Below are 21,546 nucleotides of genomic sequence, written 5' to 3'. Positions count from 1 at the left end.
CTATGCATTGCGAGATTAGCTGTCTGACACTGTAATGTCCACTCTCATCATGTCCTGGAACATCAGGGGGTTGAGCAACCACACTAAGGCCCGCAAGATTATGGCATATGCCAACAGGCATGCGTGTAAAATACTGTTCTTGCAGGAGACACACTCTGCGGGACACTTGCCAAGCACCATAGCTCCGACCTGGGGCCCCGCTAGGTTCTTCACCGCATATTCGACCCAGGCTAGGGGCGTTCTCACGCTGATCCACAAATCCATCAATTTTATCTTACATAAAAGCTACATTGACCCGGAGGGTCGCTATGTCGTACTTCACTGCACACTGGTAAATAGCGAATATTTGCTTGTTAACACCTATTGCCCTAACGTCGACTCTCCTGAATTCTTTGACACTATCGCCTCTATATTGCTGGGTTATGTTGGCATTCAGATAATATGGGGTGGCGACCTAAATCTTATCCTGGACACTGTCCTGGATAGAACTGGCACGGCTGCTCGGGCACTGTCAAGAGCTGCCCGCAGACTGCGAGACCACATCCGGACGCTCAGTATATGCGACGTCTGGAGGACGCTAAACCCCCAGCAGAGGGAATATACGTATTATTCGTCTGTACATAACAGTTGGTCCAGAATAGATCTGTTCTTGGTGTCGGGGGACACAATGGGCAGAGTAGAGGGCGCTCAGATTCTAGCCCGCACACTTTCAGACCACGCCCCAATTACACTGACCGTTGGGCTAGGGATCCCTGTCCCCAAGTTTCCCAGCTGGCGCTTTAAATCCGACGCCCTACGGGACATTGTGTTCAGAGCTGAGATACTGGCTGATATCGAATCCTTCTTTGTCCATAACTCCCTCCAGGACACCTCAGCGGCGGTCAGATGGGACGCCTTCAAAGTATATATTAGAGGTATGTCTATTTCACGGGAGGCGGGAGTATTAAAATCAATCAGGGCCGCCCTTGGTCGCTCTGAAACCAAACTCAAGCAATTGGAACTCCTAGGCTCCTCTGGGACAGATCCCACCGTCCTCGCTCAGATCAGTGACGAGCTCCATACTTATAATGCCCTTGCCGCCAGTGAGGTTCGGTACTTTAGCCGCCCGCAGGCTGCCAAGAAATACGGGGAGGGGGACAGACCTGGGAGAACGTTAGCCACTCTTGTGAGGGGGGAGTCTGGTCGTACTCAGATCACCTCAATTAAAGATAAACAGGGGAACACATTATGGACCGACCAACAAATCCTTGATGTCTTCACAGAATTCTACAACTCCCTCTATACCCAGCCTGTAAAGCATACCGAGCAGAACACCCGCGACCTTCTAGACCAGATTCCCACTACGGAGATCTCCCCTTCCACCCGGGAGTTGCTAGATTCCCCAATCACACTGGACGAAGTGGTGACCGTCATTTCGGACCTGCCTAAAGGTAAGGCACCGGGTCCAGACGGTCTCACTGCCGAATTTTACCAAGAGCACATCGCCATACTAGCCCCTAGGTTGCTCGAGGTCTGGGCCGAATCATTACGGGTCTCAACTCTTCCCCCCTCCATGCGGGAGGCAGTCATAACGGTCCTGCTCAAGCCCGGTAAGCCCGAAGATGAATGTGGTTCTTATAGACCTCTCTCTCTCATGAACCTTGACACCAAAGTCTTCGCTAAAGTTATAGCGAATCGATTCCTACCCGTCATGACTTATTTAGTTCACGAAGACCAGTCCGGCTTCGTCCCTGGGAGGGCTACCTCCCACAATATCAGGAGACTAACTAACGTTATGTCTCGGATGGACCAGGATGTGCAGGCTGTGGCAGTCACGCTCGATGCCCAGAAGGCCTTTGATATGGTCTTCTGGCGGTACATGTGGCTGGTACTGGAGACAATGGGGGTTGGCCCAAATATGATCAAGTTCATTAAGTTGCTGTACACCTCCCCTGTGGCGCGGGTGCGGGTCAACTCCCTAACCTCTGTCCCCTTCACGCTTTCTAGAGGCACCCGCCAGTGTTGCCCCTTCTCACCCATTCTATTTGCCCTGGTGATAGAACCAATGGCAGACTGGGTCCGTGCCCGCCACGTTCACAAGGGGATCAGGCTGAAGGGTAACCCTGAGATCATCTCTCTGTACGCAGATGATGTCTTATTGTACATCAGGAACCCCACAACGCACCTCGACCCCATCTTGAGGGACATTACCCGTATTGGCACCCACTCTGGCTTCACAATTAATTATTCCAAGTCCGAGATCCTTCCGCTGACTAGCTCAACTAAACAACCCGCTACTGAATTCCCTCTTCGCTGGTCCCCGGAAGGTATCAAATATCTCGGCGTCCACATCTCCCTGGCGAAGCCCGCTCTACTGGCCAACAACTATACGGCTGTGGCGCAGACCGTTGAGGCCAAATTGTTGCGATGGCGCGTTCTCCCTCTGTCCATAGCTGGCAGACTCTCCCTCATTAAAATGATCCTACTCCCCAAGCTCCTTTATGTCTTTACCAACATACCCGTATGGCCCGGGAAGGCATACTTCACCAAACTCCACTCGCTCTGCGCGCAGTTTCTGTGGCACTCCGGTGCGGTGCGCAAGAAGTGGACTGACATGGCACTTCCATACAAACGAGGGGGTCTCACGGCCCCGAATCTGACTCTATATTGGACGGCGGCTCAAGCCCAACACGCCACGCATTGGTACCCAGGTTCCCAAGAGCGCCCGCATGTCAAGCTCGAGCGGCTTGCTGCCGCTGGTGTCAACATAATGTCCCTCATTCTCCACCGACAGTACACACCCGATTCCCCTATTGATCCACTCAATGCGACCCTCCGTGCCTGGACGCGCCTGCTTAATGCGTCGCCTGAGTCCTCTCCATATTACAAATGGCTCCCTGCATGGTCCTTCCCCGGGCTGGAACCCACACATGACGCTGCCTTGGTTCGACACTGGAGCTCACTGGGCTATCTGGCCTTATCCGACTTTTACCCCGAGGGTAGGTTTATTGAACCCCGGACGTGGAAACCGGGGCACTCTGGTTGAGCAGTGGAAACTCTTCAATATTATAGACTCCGGGCAGCGTTTCGTGCCATGTGGCCCTCATTCCCAGACGAGCCCCCGGAGGCCCCGGCAGTTGCATACATCGCCAATTCTGGCGGCGCCGGCGGCGTTGTATCCTCTCTATATAAGATCCTACAGGACACTACCACGACTCTGGCCCCGAAGGCGCGCAGTGAATGGACGGACGAACTGGGTCTGGAGATCTCCGATGAGATTTGGGAGAGGATGTGTCTCCACACCCAGAGAGTCTCTCTAAACTTTCGGTATCGTGCCATGCAATACAAGCTTTTAAGCAGGCTATACTACACTCCACATCGCACCTCAAGGTTCGCACATGCCACCGTGCGTGCCTGCCCTCGCTGCGGGGCCCTAGAAGCTGATCATTTACATATGTTTTGGTCCTGCGATAAATTGTCAGAGTTCTGGAGGCGCATCCTAGAAACACTCGCTGCAATAACAGACACGGTGCTTGACCCGGATCCCTTGGCGGTTCTGTTTGGGGTGTGGGGGGGGTCTGCACCGGAGGCCTGGCTAAGTTTTTGAACATGGGCTGTATGGTGGCCAAGAAATGCGTGCTCCAGGGCTGGAGGAGCTCCTCCCCTCCGGCCTTCCGGACTTGGCTGCAGATGCTCACCTGGTCACGAAACTGTGAAGAGGAATATCTGGCAATGCTCCCGGGCCATTCACGCCCTAAGAACATTTGGGTTAAATTTAATGCGTATCTCAATAGCCAAGGTGTGGACGCGCCCGGTTCGGGCTCGTCCCCTACTCCAGCGTAATCTACTCCTGCACCCTGAACCCATTCTCCCACTTCTCTTATGTGTAGCTAAGTTGATTGTTGTGACCACTGTGAGTGGCTCTTCTCATATACCGAATAACAATGTGACTGTGCTGTTCATTTGCTGGATTGTTGCGTGTATCTAATGTATACCTCTGCCATCAAAAATAAAAGTTTAAAAAAAAAAAAAAAGAGTTGAATGTGCCTGATGTTCACTCTTGTACCCTTCCTTCCTTAAGTTGCAACTGAGTTTGTGAGAAGAAGGTCTCGTAGATGCTGCTGGCGTTCAGGTAAGAGTCTGTGTTACCCAACGCTGTCCGGTAACTATTGCTTGCGTTAACGTGTTGTTTTTCTCCCTCTTTACAGATGCGGCATATGAAGATATGGAGAATAATACCGCCGGTGGTAAATCAGGTAAGTCTATGGTGGTAAGAGGTATTTGTTGATTCCCTTGGCTCACCTTGTTATTCTTGTGCCCCTAGGTGCCGGAGTACGGTGAAGAAATGATGGAGACAGTGCCGGATCGAAAGATGCTGTGAGAACTGGTGAGTATGGCGCCGTGCTGGATCTGGCTAAGCGCGCGTGCAGGACTGATGTACTTTCCAGGTCGGGAGATGAAATGGATCCGGAATCAGGTGAGGAATTTGAAATAAGTTTGTTTTCTAACCTTGTCCTTTTCTTCCTCTTTATTTTAGGAGCTCCGGATTCGAGGCGGGCGTGGCAGAAGACTGGATGCTGGCTGCAGGCACGCGGGCGTGGCAGAAGACTGGATGCTGGCTGCAGGCAAGGTGAGAGTCACGCTGCTGCATGCAGAATAACACGAAGCATGTGCTGCTGTTCGGGTGTGGTTTAAATAGCCTCCAAAGTAGTCCCAGGAAAGAAGTTCCCCAGGACCACACCCGAGTAAAAAATAGTCCCTGTAGTAAAATAGTCCCATCCAGGCCTCACGTTGGCTTGGATTTATTTGCAGCATGCCCTGCATGAGGTAAGTAATGTATATGAGCCTGGCGCCTATGGCGCCAGGACTGATTTTTATTATGAGCCTGGTGCCTACGGCGCCAGGACTGAACCCAGACAGCCCCTGGCTGGGGCTGCTGGGGTTTTTGTAAATGTCTGGATTCCTGCTCCCGGGGCTGATGGGCTTGATCCGGATGCCCGGGGGTAGGCATCATGACAACAAATGACTACCTCTACAGATTATCATATTATTAACAGGGGTCCTATGAAAATATCTTTTGAGAATCATGATATGCTACAAAATGAAAGAGCAAATAAATATGAGACTATCAAGCCATAAATACCTAGTAAACAGCCGATTGATAAATCCTCAAAGGATCTGTTAAGGGAGGTCCCTCCTCCATTATGTATTGGTTATTAATGTATTTTAAGAATAGAGTAGGTTATGACGTTGAAGTGGGGCAACATTCTTTTTTAATTATTTTTTCTTTTTTCTTTGTATTTGGTTATATAAAAACCTTTTACAAAATGTTATGTTCCCATTCACAATACTAAAAGAAATACCAAATCACGATCATACTTCTCTAATACACTTAAAATAACTAGTCAAATCTAAAGAAACAAAAATCTAGATTTTAAAATTTAATTCACTAAAAGGAGCATAAACTAAGGCGAGACATTCAATTGAAGACAAATATCCCAAAAAGAAGAAAGAAAGAGGAAAACATATACAATCCAGTGGGGGAACATTCTTAACATGCTACACACAATATCCTGCTCTTTAGCACGTTCACTGCGTCAAGTTAAGAATCGGGCCCTCACTCTTTATGGAATTTAGTGAATGGCCAAATCATGTCTCAAGAAGCTTTTTTAGTTGAATCCAATTTATGACTCAATTTGTACTGCCCACTATGCTAAATTATACACCCTAAAAAAGGATTCGGTTTCATGCATTCCTTATGAAAAGTGTATACTATCCTGGTATTTACCCTTTACTTCTGAGGACTTTTTTGTGAAAATTAGGAATTTAAAAAATGCTTGTGCTGCAGGTCCAATGGATTGCCGAATGTTTCCCTTAAAGATAATCAAACTTTGTGGGCCAACGAACTGGATACATTATTCACTTTGATTATATCTCGGAAGGAGATTCCCACCTCATGGTAATTAGTGTTTCCTGTCCCAATTTTTTAAAAAATGGGATCGGCTGGACGCCACCATTTATCGCACCCTCACTCTCCTGGACACTAGTTGTAAAATGTTTTTCCTCCTACTACTTCAACAGAGAGTGGCCTTTACTTGCGGAGCTGGTAGGGTTTGGGAACAGGTCGTAATGGTCATGCTCATTTACCACTCGCTTTCGAATCACATTCCACTATATATGGCATTAGTTGGATTTATCAAATGCCTTTTATAATGTAAACAGAACAACATGATGGTAAGAACTTGACCTTTGGGGCATGCCCAATTCCCTTCTGGACTTTATAATAAACTTGCATGCCAACTCCCCTCTTAAGGTGAGATTGGATATGTCTGGTAAGATGATGGAAACAAATACCCACATATGATGGGTTGCGCCAGGGTCTTATTTCGGATCTAAATCTTTATTTGTTTAAGGCTAAGTAATTTCCTCCTAAACTTGGTTCCATTAATTTTGCATTTTTAGCATATGTAGACAACCTAGTTCTTCTAGACAGAACTCCTTTTGGCCTTCAGAGAACCATGAATGCTTTTGAGGATTATTGCAATTCTAATGATTGTGCTATTAACACATCGAAAACGAAAATCTTCAGGATCTCTAGTGCCAGGAAGTCATCATCCTTTTATTCAAAAATGGGCCCCTAGACTGAAATCTGTTAGAGAATTTACCTACTTAGGTTTTCAGTTTTGTTCCAAACCCACTATATGTGACAGCTATGTGAATTTGTGGCAGAATGTTATGGTCTTTGCAGCCCAGGTGATTTGTCTTGACCATAAGAACGGTCGTTTTTCTGATTCCTTATAATATCTTTTTATAAATTTAAGGTGATGCCATCCCTCCTTTATGGTGCAGAATTTCTTGCTATGTTACCACCCATTTGGCATAATTTAGAAGGTTTACTTTGGAGGAAGGTATTGGCTCTTCACAAGTCTACCCCATGTGCCATTACCTGTATTGAATGTGGTCTTACATCTAAGGTTAACTGGCTAAACATACTTTTATTTTGAAACATTTGAGATTGCTCTGCAAATTCCTTATTTTACCCACTCCAAAATTCAGTAACAAATGGTGATTCACACATTTTAATGAAGTGGGTAAATTCCGGTGATAAAATTCTGGCGGATATTAATGTGATCAGAGGCATCCTAATTACTAATCCCTTAAGAGATAGGAAGGCCTTCTGGGATTCGGATTGGGGTTGAACATGCAATTTGGTGTCATCTTTTAGGTTATTATGTAATTTGACTCTGGAAGAGAAGAGATAAAATACTATTCCTCCCTAATTTATTAAATGTCCTTCTAAACCTATTCGAGCAAACATTTTGAGAATTAGATTAAATCTGCACCTTTCTCATGAAATGATTGGTAGTAGACTGGATTTACATTACAAATTACGCACTCACAGACTATGTTATTTACCAAATAAGGTGGAGACCTTTGGCTATTTTGTTCATGATTATTTGCCTTTGCATACAAAATAATTTTGGTATCATATTCTGAATGAGTATCAGATATCTCTGATCATTGCGGCAACCCAAATTCATTTAAACTATTTTGTGACTGGTTTCATTCATTTTATGACTATTTAATAATGAATTGATGGTGTTGTTAGTTTTTCCTTTTCCTTTTAGACTTTGTGATTGTATTAACTTATTTATATGATATCTGTGAAAAGTGTATTTCTTATAAACTATAACACACAATAAATCCAAAAAGAATTGCTGAATAGTTTTGAATAGACCATTTTGAAGCTATAAATTGGAGCGAAGCTAGAGCTGATCACTGAGTTTCAATGACAGTGCCTGGAAGGGATGTCTATTTGTGCTTGTGTGTGGTGGGGGGGGAGGAAGAGTTTAGATTTACACTAGTGTCATATTTAAAGAGAACCTGGTCAGATATCTAATTATTTACCATTGAACACTAGATTTGTTTGGCCATCTGATTGGCTAGGAGGATGTCTCCCTCCTCCATCCCCGATCTGTGTCTATAACTCATCAAGCTTCAAGCTCAGTTGTAAATTATGCCTTTCAATGGAATTGTTGTCTATTGTAGCAAAAATTCCAAAGGTTATATCATGTGATTAAAATGTGGAAAACATTCACTATAATGTGAAGTAGAAGAGAAAGAATACACAGGATAATCTAAATGGCAAATGCATTAGATACACTACTCTTAGGTATCCTCTATAGATATTGCTTTGGTCTCACAGTGAGAGGGAACCTCACATCATGCCTTATGCACCTTAAACCATACCGTATGCGCCTGTTCAATCTAAAATATTGCAGAGAAAATGGAGCCTGGTAGAGCCTTCTGTGCTGCTGCGCAGGTTATCGCTCATTATCACATGCATGAAGAAGGCCCATTTCCATCACCTTTGCCATTAAGAAGGCTTATTTCAGCCTGCACTGGGGCTGCGGAGCACCTAAGAAATGGATGCGAAAATCTGCTTTGAGGTCTATTAAAGTTCTGTTCCTCGCATTCATATGCTTGAAATGAGCTCTGACCGGTCCTTCTACGACCAGCTTGATGTTTCGCCGTTTCCGGCAACCATCTCTTGTGCGATGGGGCTGAAATCCGAGGAACAGGGTGGGGTGTCACATATAATGTAGCCAGTGAGATCCAGACGGTCCTAACGGGGAACTGTGCAAAATCTGGTGCAGATTTGTGGAATGGTGTGGATTTGTATGAGGAACAAACCAACCAACAAACAAAGAGATTTTCCGTTTTATATATAAATATAGATTAAACTTACCTATTCTTATATGCAACCGAATTCAGTGGTCTTTTAATAAATCCTTCATTGAGCCACTTTTCTTCCATTGCTTCTTTAACAGTCGGCCGCTTGGTGGGATCAGGTTCGAGCAACACGCGCATGAACTGCACAGCTCCTGTGGAGAAGTTTACATTAGCATGCCATGATTAACAGTGCCATCTGCATGCATTGCCTGGATGAATACAATGATTGTGCTAATCAGTTCTCTATACATTTCATTTTGTTTTATTTTTATATCGCCAGATGCAGTACATGCTGCTCCAAGTAGCGGGGACAAAACGTAAAGGGAACAGTGAATTCCAGATCGCTGTTCAACAAGTGATGCCATGGTTCCCTTTTCCTTTCGAAATGTGGTCTTCATTTTAGCAAACAGCCAAAATCTGCTATGCTTGTTTGTTTTATTTAAATGACGCCTTGTATTTCATTTCATATAATGAGCATCACATGTTATATTTAAACTGTTTGTACATGGCAGCAATTGTCGTGCTCCCCATTTTTCAGCATAAAGCACATTGCATGTTATGTTTTTCATCAATTAGAAATGACTCAGTTGATCTTTGTGTTTATAGTGCGATCATTAGATGACATAATGGGCCTGATTCATGGAATTTTTTGCACGGTGCAAAGTGACTTTGCACTGCCAACAAACACCATCATTCACAGAGCGGTGCACCTTGTATTTTTGCAGTGCAACGTTAGTGCAAAGTCACTGCACTGCAACAATACACTTTGCGCCGCCCTGTGAATACCAGTGTTTGTTGGCAGTGCATTGGTGAAAAGCCAAGACTTGCAGCATCCATGGATCCACTTAGATTAAAAGACACTCCAACCAGGGGTTCAAGACATCTTATCGTTCGACTTCAATACTTGAAACATGCAAAGGCCCTCATTACGACTCAGGCGGTAAGTGATTGAAATTACCGCCATGGCGTAATGAGCGTTAACGCCATGGTCCGATGGCGATAAGAGCGCCACATTACGACCCATCGCGCACGAGCATTACGCCATGGCGGTAACGTAAACTACGCCATGCCGTAAACAGCCCTTACCGCCCTCGTTAACAGCGCAGGGTGACCTACCGCCACCCATCATTGCGCCGACCGTAGTCAGCGGTCACCGTAATTAGCGGTGACCGCAATTAGGCGGAACCGGAAATAGCGTAATCGCGGCGGAACGGGAAACAGCACAGCGGCCATCTTAAAAAACACAATCCATTGCCATCCTACCCAACCACACCACAACCAACCCTCAAACCCTGACATTCCCATAACCCACCCATTTCCACAGCCAACCATGCCTAAAGTTGTCAAGAAGGCATGTGACAGGCAGCGGCAGGAGCGCTTCAGTCGAGAGGAACTGCAAATGCTTGCAGACACGCTCCAGGAGAAGGCTGATGTTGTCTTCTCCAATGAGATGACCCGAACAGCCATAGGCCGCAAAAAGGAGGTGTGGGAACTTGTGGCACAACGTGTCAGTGCTGTTGGAACCACCCCACGCACCTCCAAACAGTGCCGCAAGAGATGGGACGACCTGCGGATCAGGGTCCGGGGCATTATGTCTGCCAACCGTAACCTGGCCCTGGGAACTGGCGGGGGAGCAGACTCCCCACTGAAGATGCAGCCATGGGAGGAGACATGTGCCTCTCTGATTGGCATTGAGTGCATCGAAGGTGTCGGCGAGATGGAGAGAGGGGCCCCGAGATCTGGAGACACAGGTAGGTGCCTCATATCCAGCCTTGCAAGACACCCTGATACACTTGCACGTGACAATCACAATGTGGCAGACGCAACACATCAGCAGATGAGCCACACCCTGCGCACATGCAGCATGTACACTGTACAGTAGGCAGACACACACCTGCATGCAAAACCGAACCTAAAGGGAGGCAACCTGTATGTCACGGGCTACTAACTCCACCATCTATCCATTTCACTCTTCACAATGCCTGCTCAATGTCCGCTGAACCATCAATAACAGTCACCCTCCTCTGCTCCACCACAGGCTCGCAATCGGACACTGGCAGGGACGACAGCACCAGCACCCCAGCCAAGAAGGCCAGGAAAGTGGGAGAGGGGAACCATGCATCCCCCTCTGCTGGACCCAGGCAGAATCCACGCCAGGCTGAAGAGCCCAGGGCAGCAAAGTCCCCCGAGGAAGGGGTGGTGACAGCACCTGCAGCCCAACCACACCCACTGTTGCCCACTGAGGGCAATGCGTCAGCAGGGAGCAGTACTGTTGGGGAGACTGCAGCCATCGCTGCCTGCTCCGACAGTGATGTGGAGGATGACACCGGACTTCACCACAACACACAACTGCACTCACCACACCTATCCCCAATCAGCCATCATGGAGATGACACCCTGGGCCCATCGCCAGCTAATTCATGGCCAGCAACTCCAAGCCCAGTGGGAGTTGTGGAAGATGGGAGTAGTCCCATTGGTCCCCCATTGGCACCCCCCATTGGGCCAGAATTCCAGCTGTCGCTGGAGCAGATTGCCAACAGGCAGGAAGCACTGGGCACACTCCTCACGCAGCATGTAGCAGAATGTGTAAGTACCAGTGCAGCCATGGAGAGGAGTGCTGATGGCATCAGGGCTGCCATCCAAACTGCCAGCAGGGACATTTGCACCGAACTTGCTGCAGGGCGGCAGATGATGAGCCAGCTCATCCAGACAATTCTGGACACATGCCGTACTGAGCAGCCCGGTACATCCTCGGCTGCAAGTTCAGCACAAGCCTCTCCCGTCCGCAGGTCATCCAGGACCCTGAGGAGCACAGGCAGGGGGGCCCCAGGTTCCGGGAGAGGGGGCAGTCAATAGTGTGCTGAACTATACTCACTTCACCACGGGCACTGTCACATGTTTGCAGGGTGTTCAGGGGGGAGGGGGAGGGGGGTATTGGGTGTGTTGGAGTGTTCAGGGGGGAGGGGGAGGGGGGTATTGGGTGTGTTGGAGTGTTCAGGGGGAGGGGGAGGGGGGTATTGGGTGTGTTGGAGTGTTCAGGGGGGAGGGGGAGGGGGGTATTGGGTGTGTTGGAGTGTTCAGGGGGGAGGGGGAGGGGTACTGTTATACCTATTCAGTAGTACAATACACTTTTTCTTTTCTCACAAACTAAAAGTGTGGACATTGCTCATTGCGTATGTGTGCTTTATTGTTACAGTCCACAGTGTTGACATACCAGACACACACAGTGCCCCAAGTGCCATCCATATGTCACACACTCGCTGTGTGTGCTAGAAGTATCGGTCAATGACATTCTGACGCATAATATGGCCCTCCTGTGCATCGCTGCCTCCCTGAGGTGCTGCCCCATCCCCATCATCATCATCCCCATCATCAGGTGGTTGTGGTACTGCGTCAGGGGGCAGAGGCACGTTTCGTCTGATGCACATATTGTGTAGCATGACACATGCCATGACGATCTTTGCAACCTTCTCATGGCGGTACAGGAGTGCCCCGCCAGACCTGCTGAGGCAGCGGAAACGTGCCTTCAGTAGGCCAAAAGCATGCTCTATCACCACACGGGTACGTGCATGGTTATGGTTGTAGTCCTCCTCATGCTGGTTCGATGGGTTCCGGACTGGTGTGAGGAGCCACCTCTTCAGGGGATAGCCCGCATCACCTGTAAAATGTGAGAAAAGAATGTGTCAGGAACGAGATTGATATGTGAACATGACGCACAACCATGCCTTGATTCTGACTGTTACTGTGCACCAATTGGAGTTGTGGTTATGGATTTACGCTGTGCAACCAGTATGTGTTCATGGCTCTCATGTACTGTTTTGCGTGCTAAAACACAATGCAGGGGGGACGATTGCCTTGTGAGTGGCCATCCACTGTGTCCGTTCAGGCCGTCATTCATGTGACCTTGCACGTGTCCTGTGAGCTTGAAGCTCACATGATAGCAACATCGATGTCTGGCTCATTATGACCCCAGTGAGCATTACTGGTGTCAATGGGGACAGTTTGTGGGTCTTGTAGTGGTGCATTGATGTCCCTGTCTGTCATGTGCCTCCTTTGTGCGCAGTTGTGGGGGACAGGCCTTTCAGTAGTTGGTGCATGGTGACGTGCATGTTGGTGTTATTCTTTAGGGTCAATGCGGCCACAATTTGCACAATGCACTTGCAAATGGTTGTGTCGTTTTTGGGATGCACTTTCATTCACATGTTGGGATGATTAGGTCAGGCATGATGTGTACACTTCTCTGTTGACGTCAGTGCTGCCACAGGGAATGATCTGGCTACTGCTAGTTGCACCCACCCCCCTGTATCTGCCAGATGTAATATGCATTGGTACGTCATTCAACACCCACTTTGCATTTCCATGCTCATGTCATTAGACTCACCGAGTAGGTAGGATCTTGGGCCTGCATGTCGCTCCATGTAGCGTGGTATTGTTGAGTTCCGAAGGATCATAGAATCATGGGTTGATCCGGGGAATCTGGCACAACAATGTGTGATGATCCTGTTGGAGTCACAGACCATTTGCACGTTGATTGAGTGGAAATGTTTACGGTTGCGGTACGGTACCTCCATGGCATGTGGGACCACCAATTCAACATGGGTGCAGTCAATGGCACCAATGCAACCAGGTATGCCGGCCAGTGCATGGAAACCCACTTTGGTGTTGGCAATCTCCTGGGCAGACCGTGGTAATGAGATGTGGTCATCTGTGTGCTTGAGGAGGGCATCGAGCACTTGCATCAGTGTACGCGAGAATAATGGTTGTGATATGCCATGCAAGTGCCCCACTGTGTGCTGGTAGGTGCCTGTGGCCAGGAAGTGGAGCACGGACACTACCTTCAGTAGGGGGGGGGGGGGTGGCAGTGGGTGTATCAATCATGCTGACGATGTCGTTGTGTATCATGTCCACAATGGTGGTGATGGTGTCCCGGTCCAGTCGGTACAGGGTGTGGATCTGCTCAGCGGTGAGGTTGAATGGGCTGGGTCTGATGCGTGGGATTGGGGGCTGCCTGCGTGGTGGCACTGGCTGTGCTGGAGGGGCTTGCTGGGCCTGCCTTGCCCTCCTTCTCCTCCTGCGTCTCCTCTGTGCAGCCTGTTGTTGTTGTTGTTGTTGTTGTTGTTGTGGTTGTGGTTGTTGTAGTTGCTGTTGTAGCACTCGCATTGCTATCAGGTCCTCCAGCCCCAACATTGCTAGTCCTATTGGTATCATTGTGGAGTGTGACTGGGTGTGGGAAGGGGTGGGGTGTGCTCTTTTTGTACTTCCTGTGTCTGTATTGCCTTCACCTGTGCTGTTTCTGTGCACCTGTGGCAGCTGCATTCACTTTACATGGCCCTTTACGGTTGGTTCGCGATGGCGTAATTTGCACCATGGCGGTAAGGTACTTAACGGCCTGGGTGATGGCGTTAGGGGCATGTCCGCTTGGGTCGGCATTCCCGCACCTTTCCGCCATGGCGCTAAGTACGGTGTGGATGTTCGCGTGCGCGCGCCCTTGGCGCAGTCAGCGGCAGCGTTAGCTACGATGCCGCTAGTGACATCGTAATTTACGGTCACGGGTCGTAATCGGCCCGAGCGGAAGACGATGGCGGTAATCGTTTACCGCCATCGTTTTTCGCTTTGCGCCAGGGTCGTAATGAGGGTCAAAGTGTGTTTTAGTCTGATTGGAGCCATATTTTTAGACAGCTAGTCAGTCATTGGAGAGATTCTTGGGAGATGAATATGAAGAGGCGATTACCCAGGGAAGGCTGTTCCTTGCAGAGGGAAATGGACAGAGCCACGCAATAGGTACAAAACTGTTACTGCTCAACATGGTGAAATGGTTACTGTTCTGCAGTACAAGCATGAGTAGTGGCTAATGCACATACTGTGGGCTGAGGGAAGGCTACACTCTCAGAAGGGGTGTGAATGTAATCTAGTGGCAACGCAAACAGAAAAGTAACTCAGGTGTAAAATAAATGAATGTCCAATCAAAGTTCTATGAAAATATGAATACTTTACTAAACAAATCAGTTGTCCAAATAACTATTAAAAACACTTTTTTATGTGACCTTTTATTGCATACATGAATATAAATAAAATACATTTCTTATTACCCTATAAAACTACAAAATGTACCAAAATTAAAACTCAGCTCTAGCCATGCATGTTAAAATTCCAGTATAAATTAATTGCATCTAAAGTGACAATTTAATAACTACCAACTGCCATATGTCGAACGCTGCTGATGCAATCCCCAACGATTCCGCTCTAAAAATTGTGCTCCACAGTTGGTCTGAATTACACAGAGCGAATTTGCGCTTTGTCGTATTCTGTGGTGAGTGCAGTGCATTGCATTAGTATGTGTCAGGGCGATTCTATCTGTTTGGTGCAAAGTCTGCAGAGATGTTCAGCCCAGGGGAGTCCTGTCCATGCCCCAGTATTTTTTAAAACTGGCAGTGTATGAAGGCGTACCGAGAGGATTAACCTAATCAGTGCCGGGAGGCCAAGCGCTATACGAAATTACTTTGGAGAGTCTGCGGAGAACCCTTGTTGCGAGTAAATCTCAAACGTACTAAGTTTGGACAAGTGGTTTAGCACCAGTGCTGAGTCATGGTTTCTCGTCTTCACCTCTAAGTTGAAGTCCAGTGTGGAGTCCAATCTCAAATATATGTGACTTCACCATTGCCTGCAGACTCTTAAAACATACACTTCTACTATGCCTGTTAGAATGATTAATTGCGCGACTTAACAAAGTATCTTTGCCCAGACAGCCATTGTTCATTTTGGCCAAAAACTTGCAGGATGCGATTTTCCAGAGTGATAAGAGGGACGGGACACCCAAATCTAATCTTATTGCCTCAACCAGCACCCTCCTTGGGAGGCCTACTGATGACCTTAAGATTTTACTTTCCAATTTTGGGGCCCTAGCAGGTGCTTTTGCAGGGACCACTTATAGGGCGTATAATATGGTTGGTATAATTGAGGTCCTATAGACAATGATATTTGCCTCAATTGAGCAACCCTCATAAGCATCTATAATTGTTTTAATTGCCAGCCACTTCTACCAAAGCCTATGCGTTATCCCTTCCGACAAGTGTAGCAATGGTATAGAGGCTCTGATGCAGATACCTAGGTATCTGTATTCAGAAACCTTTTCCAACTTGGTACCGCCTAGCTTTCAAACAAATGAGGACCCCCTTACCACATGTCATAATTTCCATGTTCATAGCGTTGGGGCTGAGTCCATGATCGATAGCAAATGTGTGTAAGGCTTCCAAAGAATGTTGGAGGGTGACTGGTGTACGGACAAGAACGACTGTATCATCCACGTACATAAGACAAGTGCTGAATTTGCAGCCAAACCCGGGGGGGGGGGGGGGGGGGTAATTCTTGGCAGTCTTCAGTGCCAGTGGTCGCTCAGATGTATAGAGATTGTAAGTTGGCATCGCTGTTTCAGCCCCCAGCTGATAGGGAAGTAACTAGACAGCTCACCCTCCTGGGATAGCCTAACCCTAACTTGTGTGTCATTGTACAGTGCCTTTATGAAATATAGGAGTGATGGGTCTATGCCCCATTGGGCCAGCTTTCCCCACAGCTTAGATCTTATCACGCTTTCGAAAGCGGCTGAATAATCTATGAAGCACAAATACAGCACTGTTCCCAGATAACACTGCATGTCTGAAATCAGGGTTAGGAGTCCCGCAACCCTTTCTAATTCAGCACATTTATACATTTCCAGCAGGCACTGTTTCTCGAAAATCCATATCCCCTAAATCATGTGTTATATTGTGCCCTGATGATGGTTATAGTTCTCCTTTTCTGACTCCCTGTTATCAGTGGGCTTCTCTTGACTTTGCAAACAATTGCATTTAGTTATTTTTTCTTCTTTGTTATCCCGGTGGTTACTCTTTACTATATACCTATGTTCCCTGGGTCCCAAAACGACCTGCAAGTTCGCCAGGTCTCCTTTACATTCCCTCAGTAAATCCTCTTCCCTATGGCCAGGTCTCCGCAAGCTCATGTAAAATATTTGAATATTTGCGATTGTCCAGCACACCCAGTTTCCCTGTATATTAACCATGGGATTCAGATGCAATCTGTTGCTGGATTTTCCTTGGGGCCCCAGGCATTTCATATATAACATGGCATGATCACTGACCTTAGTGGGTCTGCTCTCCAGCTCAGGATTATATCTGGCCATTCTAGGATCGGTAAAGATGAAGTCGATACAGCTACTGCGGCTCCATTGGTCCACGTAGTCTGATATTCTCCATCCGTAAACCATCATAGGGGCCAACTCAAATTCCACCAGTGCCCTCGTCCATTTCCTTGACCTGGCCCTCACACTTCCCTTCTTTCCATCCCTCTTAGTTTCTCACAGGTTTGGCAGACAATCAACATTAAAATCTCCTGCTAGAAGGATGGAGCCCCTCGGAAACTGGGAATACCAATTTCGGAAGGTCTCCACCACCACTTAAATTAATTCTGCTGATGTGTCACCCCCAGACGAATCGTATAGGGTTGCTTCCAGTTTGGAAACATGGCTGCCCCCAACACCTTTCATACACACAGCCAGGAAATGTCCATTGGGCCTGGCAGTAAGATATTCGGAAATGGTGAGAGCCGCCCTGGCCACAATGCACAATCCGCCTTTAGGCCGGCCTCCTAGTGGGGATAAAGAAGGATGGAATATTACTGTGCGGATGGTTATCCAGAACAAAGTGAGTGCTGAACCAAGTCTCTTGTAATCAGAAGCATTGCACATTCATTAGGGCTGCTAGTGACTCCGGATTGTTGAGGAACGAGTTACACCCCCGGCTATTCCATGATAGCAGGAAGGTAATGCCGTGATCCAATAGAGGGGCTGGTCATCCAAACCGCTGGGATACCTGCACCCATTTCCCATGTTGCCTCGTCGGGGTCTGTTTACTTTCAGGCTGAGTGGAACCCATTGCAGAACTGGGAGGAAACAGTTGGAACAGTATTTTGAGCAATAGGGAGGAGTACAAAGATCTTGAAGCCTGGCTGTTGGAGGGCCTCGGCATTGCTACAAATACCCTCCACCACTATTGGAGCTATGAAAGTAACTAGTGCCCACTTTACAACACTTTCAGTGGAAGGCAATTCTAGTTTGTGTATGTCCTTTGTTGAAATGGTGCACAAATCCAGGATCAGGTGAAGTAACTACAGCAGCCAAGTATTATTCAAGAAGGGTCTAAATGCTGTAGGCTTTGTCTCAACAAATTTGATATGGAATAGATCAGTGAACCAAGCAGAGCCCGCATTGTGGAGTCTGGTGACAAGGGGTTTGGGTCTCAATGTTTCACCCGAACCAACCAGTCGTGTCTCTTAGGGCCTCATTGTGTTTTCGTCGGGATATTCGCCACCAAGTATATTGGGACCAATCGTTGAGCTTCCTTTGTTGCCTTCATATTACTTTGTATTTCCCTAGAGGGAGACTTCTGGCAATTGCAGGACCCAATAGGTTGGGCAAAGGGGTTACCAGTGACTCTTGGAGATTTACAGGGAGGGCATGTTGAAGATGGAATCGCAGTGTTTGGGTTAGGTACCAACACATGCACTGGGGGTGGGAGGAGGGGCTCAGCCTGAGAATGGTGGGAAATGAATACTCTGCGTTTACACTGTTTGGATTTCTCTAGGAGGAGAATGGCTAGGGGAGCTGTTGAGAAGTGAAATATAGGCACAGATTGCCCTCCAAGGCCCCACTCTCCCAGTCTGCCACCACATAAGCCATATCTTGCTGAAGCTGCTTCCGTGGGGGGATGACATTAACTGAGCACCACCCATGCTTGCCATCCTGGATATCAAATTGGCCTCTGGATTCAAGGGAGTCACTTTATTGGTATTGATGGAAAGGGGGAGCTACTCCTCCTGCTGGGTAGCCCTGACGGAGTAATCTACGCTTATCCACTGAATCATGTCGGGACCCTTGGCTATGCCCTCCTTTAAAAGGTGTTTCTCCACTGCCATATGTTTACTGTGCCCCTAATCAAGCCTCAGCAGGGGTGCCAGAGGTATATGTATCAAGCAGCAGCAGGACCTCCTCTGCCAGCGATTCTTCCTAAGAGTCACTGTCACTACACAAGGACTCAGAGGTAGTAAATAGCTTTTCCAGGTCAGGCGATCGAGAGAGATTCGAAGGGAGAATGTTGTCTTATACAAAGTCCGTCACACCCAACACATTCCTCTGCATTCCGTGACAAAGCTTTAAAAGAGAGCCATTGTTGTCAATCGAAACATTAGTGTCTAGGATAAACGCATCCTCGTTTCCAGTAAGTGCTTCCAAAGTGGAGCCATCGTGGACAGCTGGATTGGCCAGCACTGTATTTTCAAAAAACTGCTTTATTTTCAGTTCATTGTAAGCCTTGCTTGTTTTTTCCCCCTTTTTCTGATGTTTGCCGCTTGTAGTGGGCTTTTATTATTTTGAGGACTCCATGGTCTTTTTGCCCTTGATCTGGTCTTGCTGCGTAGCTTGGCTCGCTGACGGGCTTTTACACTCATTTGTTTGTCCCAGTGTCCCGTGGGCATGAGGAAAGTGTGGGCTAGTTGTTAAAGGAAACACAGCAGCGCGTGCAGCTTCGATGTGTTAAAGAACCTTCACAAAGTAGCATGTAAGTGTTTGGACTGATTGCTTAATGTCGCGTGGAAGGCGCTCGGTAGCGCTTTGTTAATTTGCAAGTACACGGAGTGGGAGCGAATCAGAAAGGTGCAAAAGGGGGAGATGTAGGGCAGTCGGTGGGGGGAGTGGAAAGGCCTCAAATGGCGAGCTCAGTTTCCCCCCGACCCAATTTATCTGCCGTCCTTCCTCAACACAGTTCGCTTATCTGCTGAATAGAATATCCTCACTCACCACTTCAGTATTTAGAAGATCCTGGGCGAAAAAACGGGTTGTTCAGATCAGTTCTGGTATGCCAAACACTCTGGCTTCACACTGTGCATGACAGCTTTGCTCTATTTCATGCCTTTTAAATGTTCAAAATATTAAAGGCACAGTAGCCACAGAAGTAGGTGCAGTGTCAGCGTCCAAATCAGTAGGGCTCTTCACCAGCAATGACCAAACACTCTGGCTCCACAGTCACAAACACTATTAAAAAACCCACCACTACAATAGAAGACAGAGAAATGCAGAACTTGACACAAGATGCAGTCTGGATACTTTGCTCAGGTGAGAGAAGGCAAGAAAGGCAACAATGGTTCAAAGAAAATGTTTTTGAAGAAAAACATGTAACAAGGTCAATTTACTAATCTCTAGGGTCCCAAGTGTGGACCAGGGGGACAGGGCTCTCACAAAAATCTTATTCAAATGTTGGGTTGTTTGATGGCATCAAGCCAGGCTTTACCGTGATGTGGGTTCAACCAGGTTGGTGTGGCGAGTCATGTTGGGGCAATCAATGAACTGGTGTCTAGTTGGTTCAAAGTGGGAGTTTGGTCTGGTTTGAGCACAACAATTGGGTCGTGCGGTTCGGATGGCTCACTGAGGACAGTTTTAGTGTTGAGTTGGTTCGAGACATTTGTAACCGCTGGTTTGGGTTAATACTCCAGTGCTTCGAGTGGAGGTCTGTAATTTCGATGCAGTGACCTTCATGATCAGATACAGGGTTCGAAGAGGCTGCAGTTTGAGTTTGTCCCCAGGGGTGAGCTGGCTATTCGAGCTGAACAGGTGATATGCTCTGCTTGGCCCAATGCAGCAGTGAGCCGGTTCGATGGATGCAGAACAGAAGTGGCTGGACATTTGATGTAGTGATGAAAGCAGCCCTGGCGAGTTCCTCTGGTTCGAGTTCAGAGAATATGGTTTGAATGTGGTTCAATCAGTTCAACCCGGTAGGACAGGGATCATGGCTGTTCTGGCTTTTCGAGATGCTGTTAGACCCACTTCAGGGGCTCTAGGACAGGGTGAGTCCTTTCAGGTTCTGCTCCCCTAGCATAGCGAGGTTTGGTGCAAAGTGGCAGATCCTAGCCCTCAGGAACAGTCATCCCCAATCTGCCCTGGGAGTGAATAGAGAGCATAGCTTGTCTGTGCCTTGAAAAACAACCTTTGCCTCAATGGGTGAGGACTTTCGAAAGATCAAACTCTCCCAAAATATGTCAAAATTAATTATTTCTAATGTCCTGGATGTTCCAAATGTAAATCCAGAGAAGGGGTAGAGACCCCCCTCTTTTAAAGGTAAAAGTCCTAAGGCGATTGGACAAAGGCAAGCCTGCTTTAAATGTTCCAATCCCTAACCTTGTGACAAGTGGTCTTTGCATTCCTGCATCATACCCAAAGTGCTTTGTGCTAAAAAAAGTTTAAGAAACAGGATTAAAGGAGAGTTACAGAAAGAAACAAGATGTGGAATCCTTCCCCAACTGCACAGAGCTCCCTCTGACTATACTAATCCTGCTACCTTCTCATAATCCTGCTGCCTCCTAAGACCTCTAGCATGAAAGGCTCCTTTGTAAGCAACACCCTGGTTTGAGGCTAGTTTCCTTTGTTTAGGATATGCCCTCCGATTCCTCTTTTGCAGAACTGCTCCCATTGAGGGACTGTCTTCCTGAAAAGAGGCGCTACCTGACCTCCCAAAGGATCAAAAGAGAGGCAGCCCTCATTGGCTATGGTTCTGCTGGGTGCCGTAGAGACAGCCAGTCCAGGGAGAATACACACACATATCTCTGGCTGGGCTGGGCTGAGAGGGTTGACATATGATACAATCATATGGGGCTTTAATAATTATATGAAATATCAGCAACCACACCTCAAACTCGGGTATGGCTTATGTTCTTAATATTAAATTGTCAGCAGGGTGATCATTCATCATAATTATGTAGTCTTTGAACAGAGGTGAAGATTTTAAATGCAGC

The 21,546-nt window shown here is 47.5% G+C and overlaps 1 protein-coding gene across 2 annotated transcripts in view; it reads right to left on the bottom strand.

Moving 5' to 3' along the window:
* The window catches only part of LOC138452622 (hormonally up-regulated neu tumor-associated kinase homolog A-like), a 387,623-nt gene that overhangs the window by 141,685 nt on the left and 224,392 nt on the right, over positions 1 to 21,546 (bottom strand). For both annotated transcript variants that reach the window (XM_069605014.1, XM_069605015.1), the window contains exon 6: positions 8,729 to 8,864. In XM_069605014.1, coding sequence (XP_069461115.1) covers positions 8,729 to 8,864 — 136 coding nt within the window. The remainder of the gene's footprint in view (positions 1 to 8,728; positions 8,865 to 21,546) is intronic.

This window comes from Ambystoma mexicanum, chromosome 4p, assembly GCF_040938575.1.
Source record: "Ambystoma mexicanum isolate Mex_15411 chromosome 4p, UKY_AmexF1_1, whole genome shotgun sequence".
Lineage (NCBI taxonomy): Eukaryota > Metazoa > Chordata > Amphibia > Caudata > Ambystomatidae > Ambystoma > Ambystoma mexicanum.
This window is presented reverse-complemented; position numbering and strand designations above follow the sequence as displayed.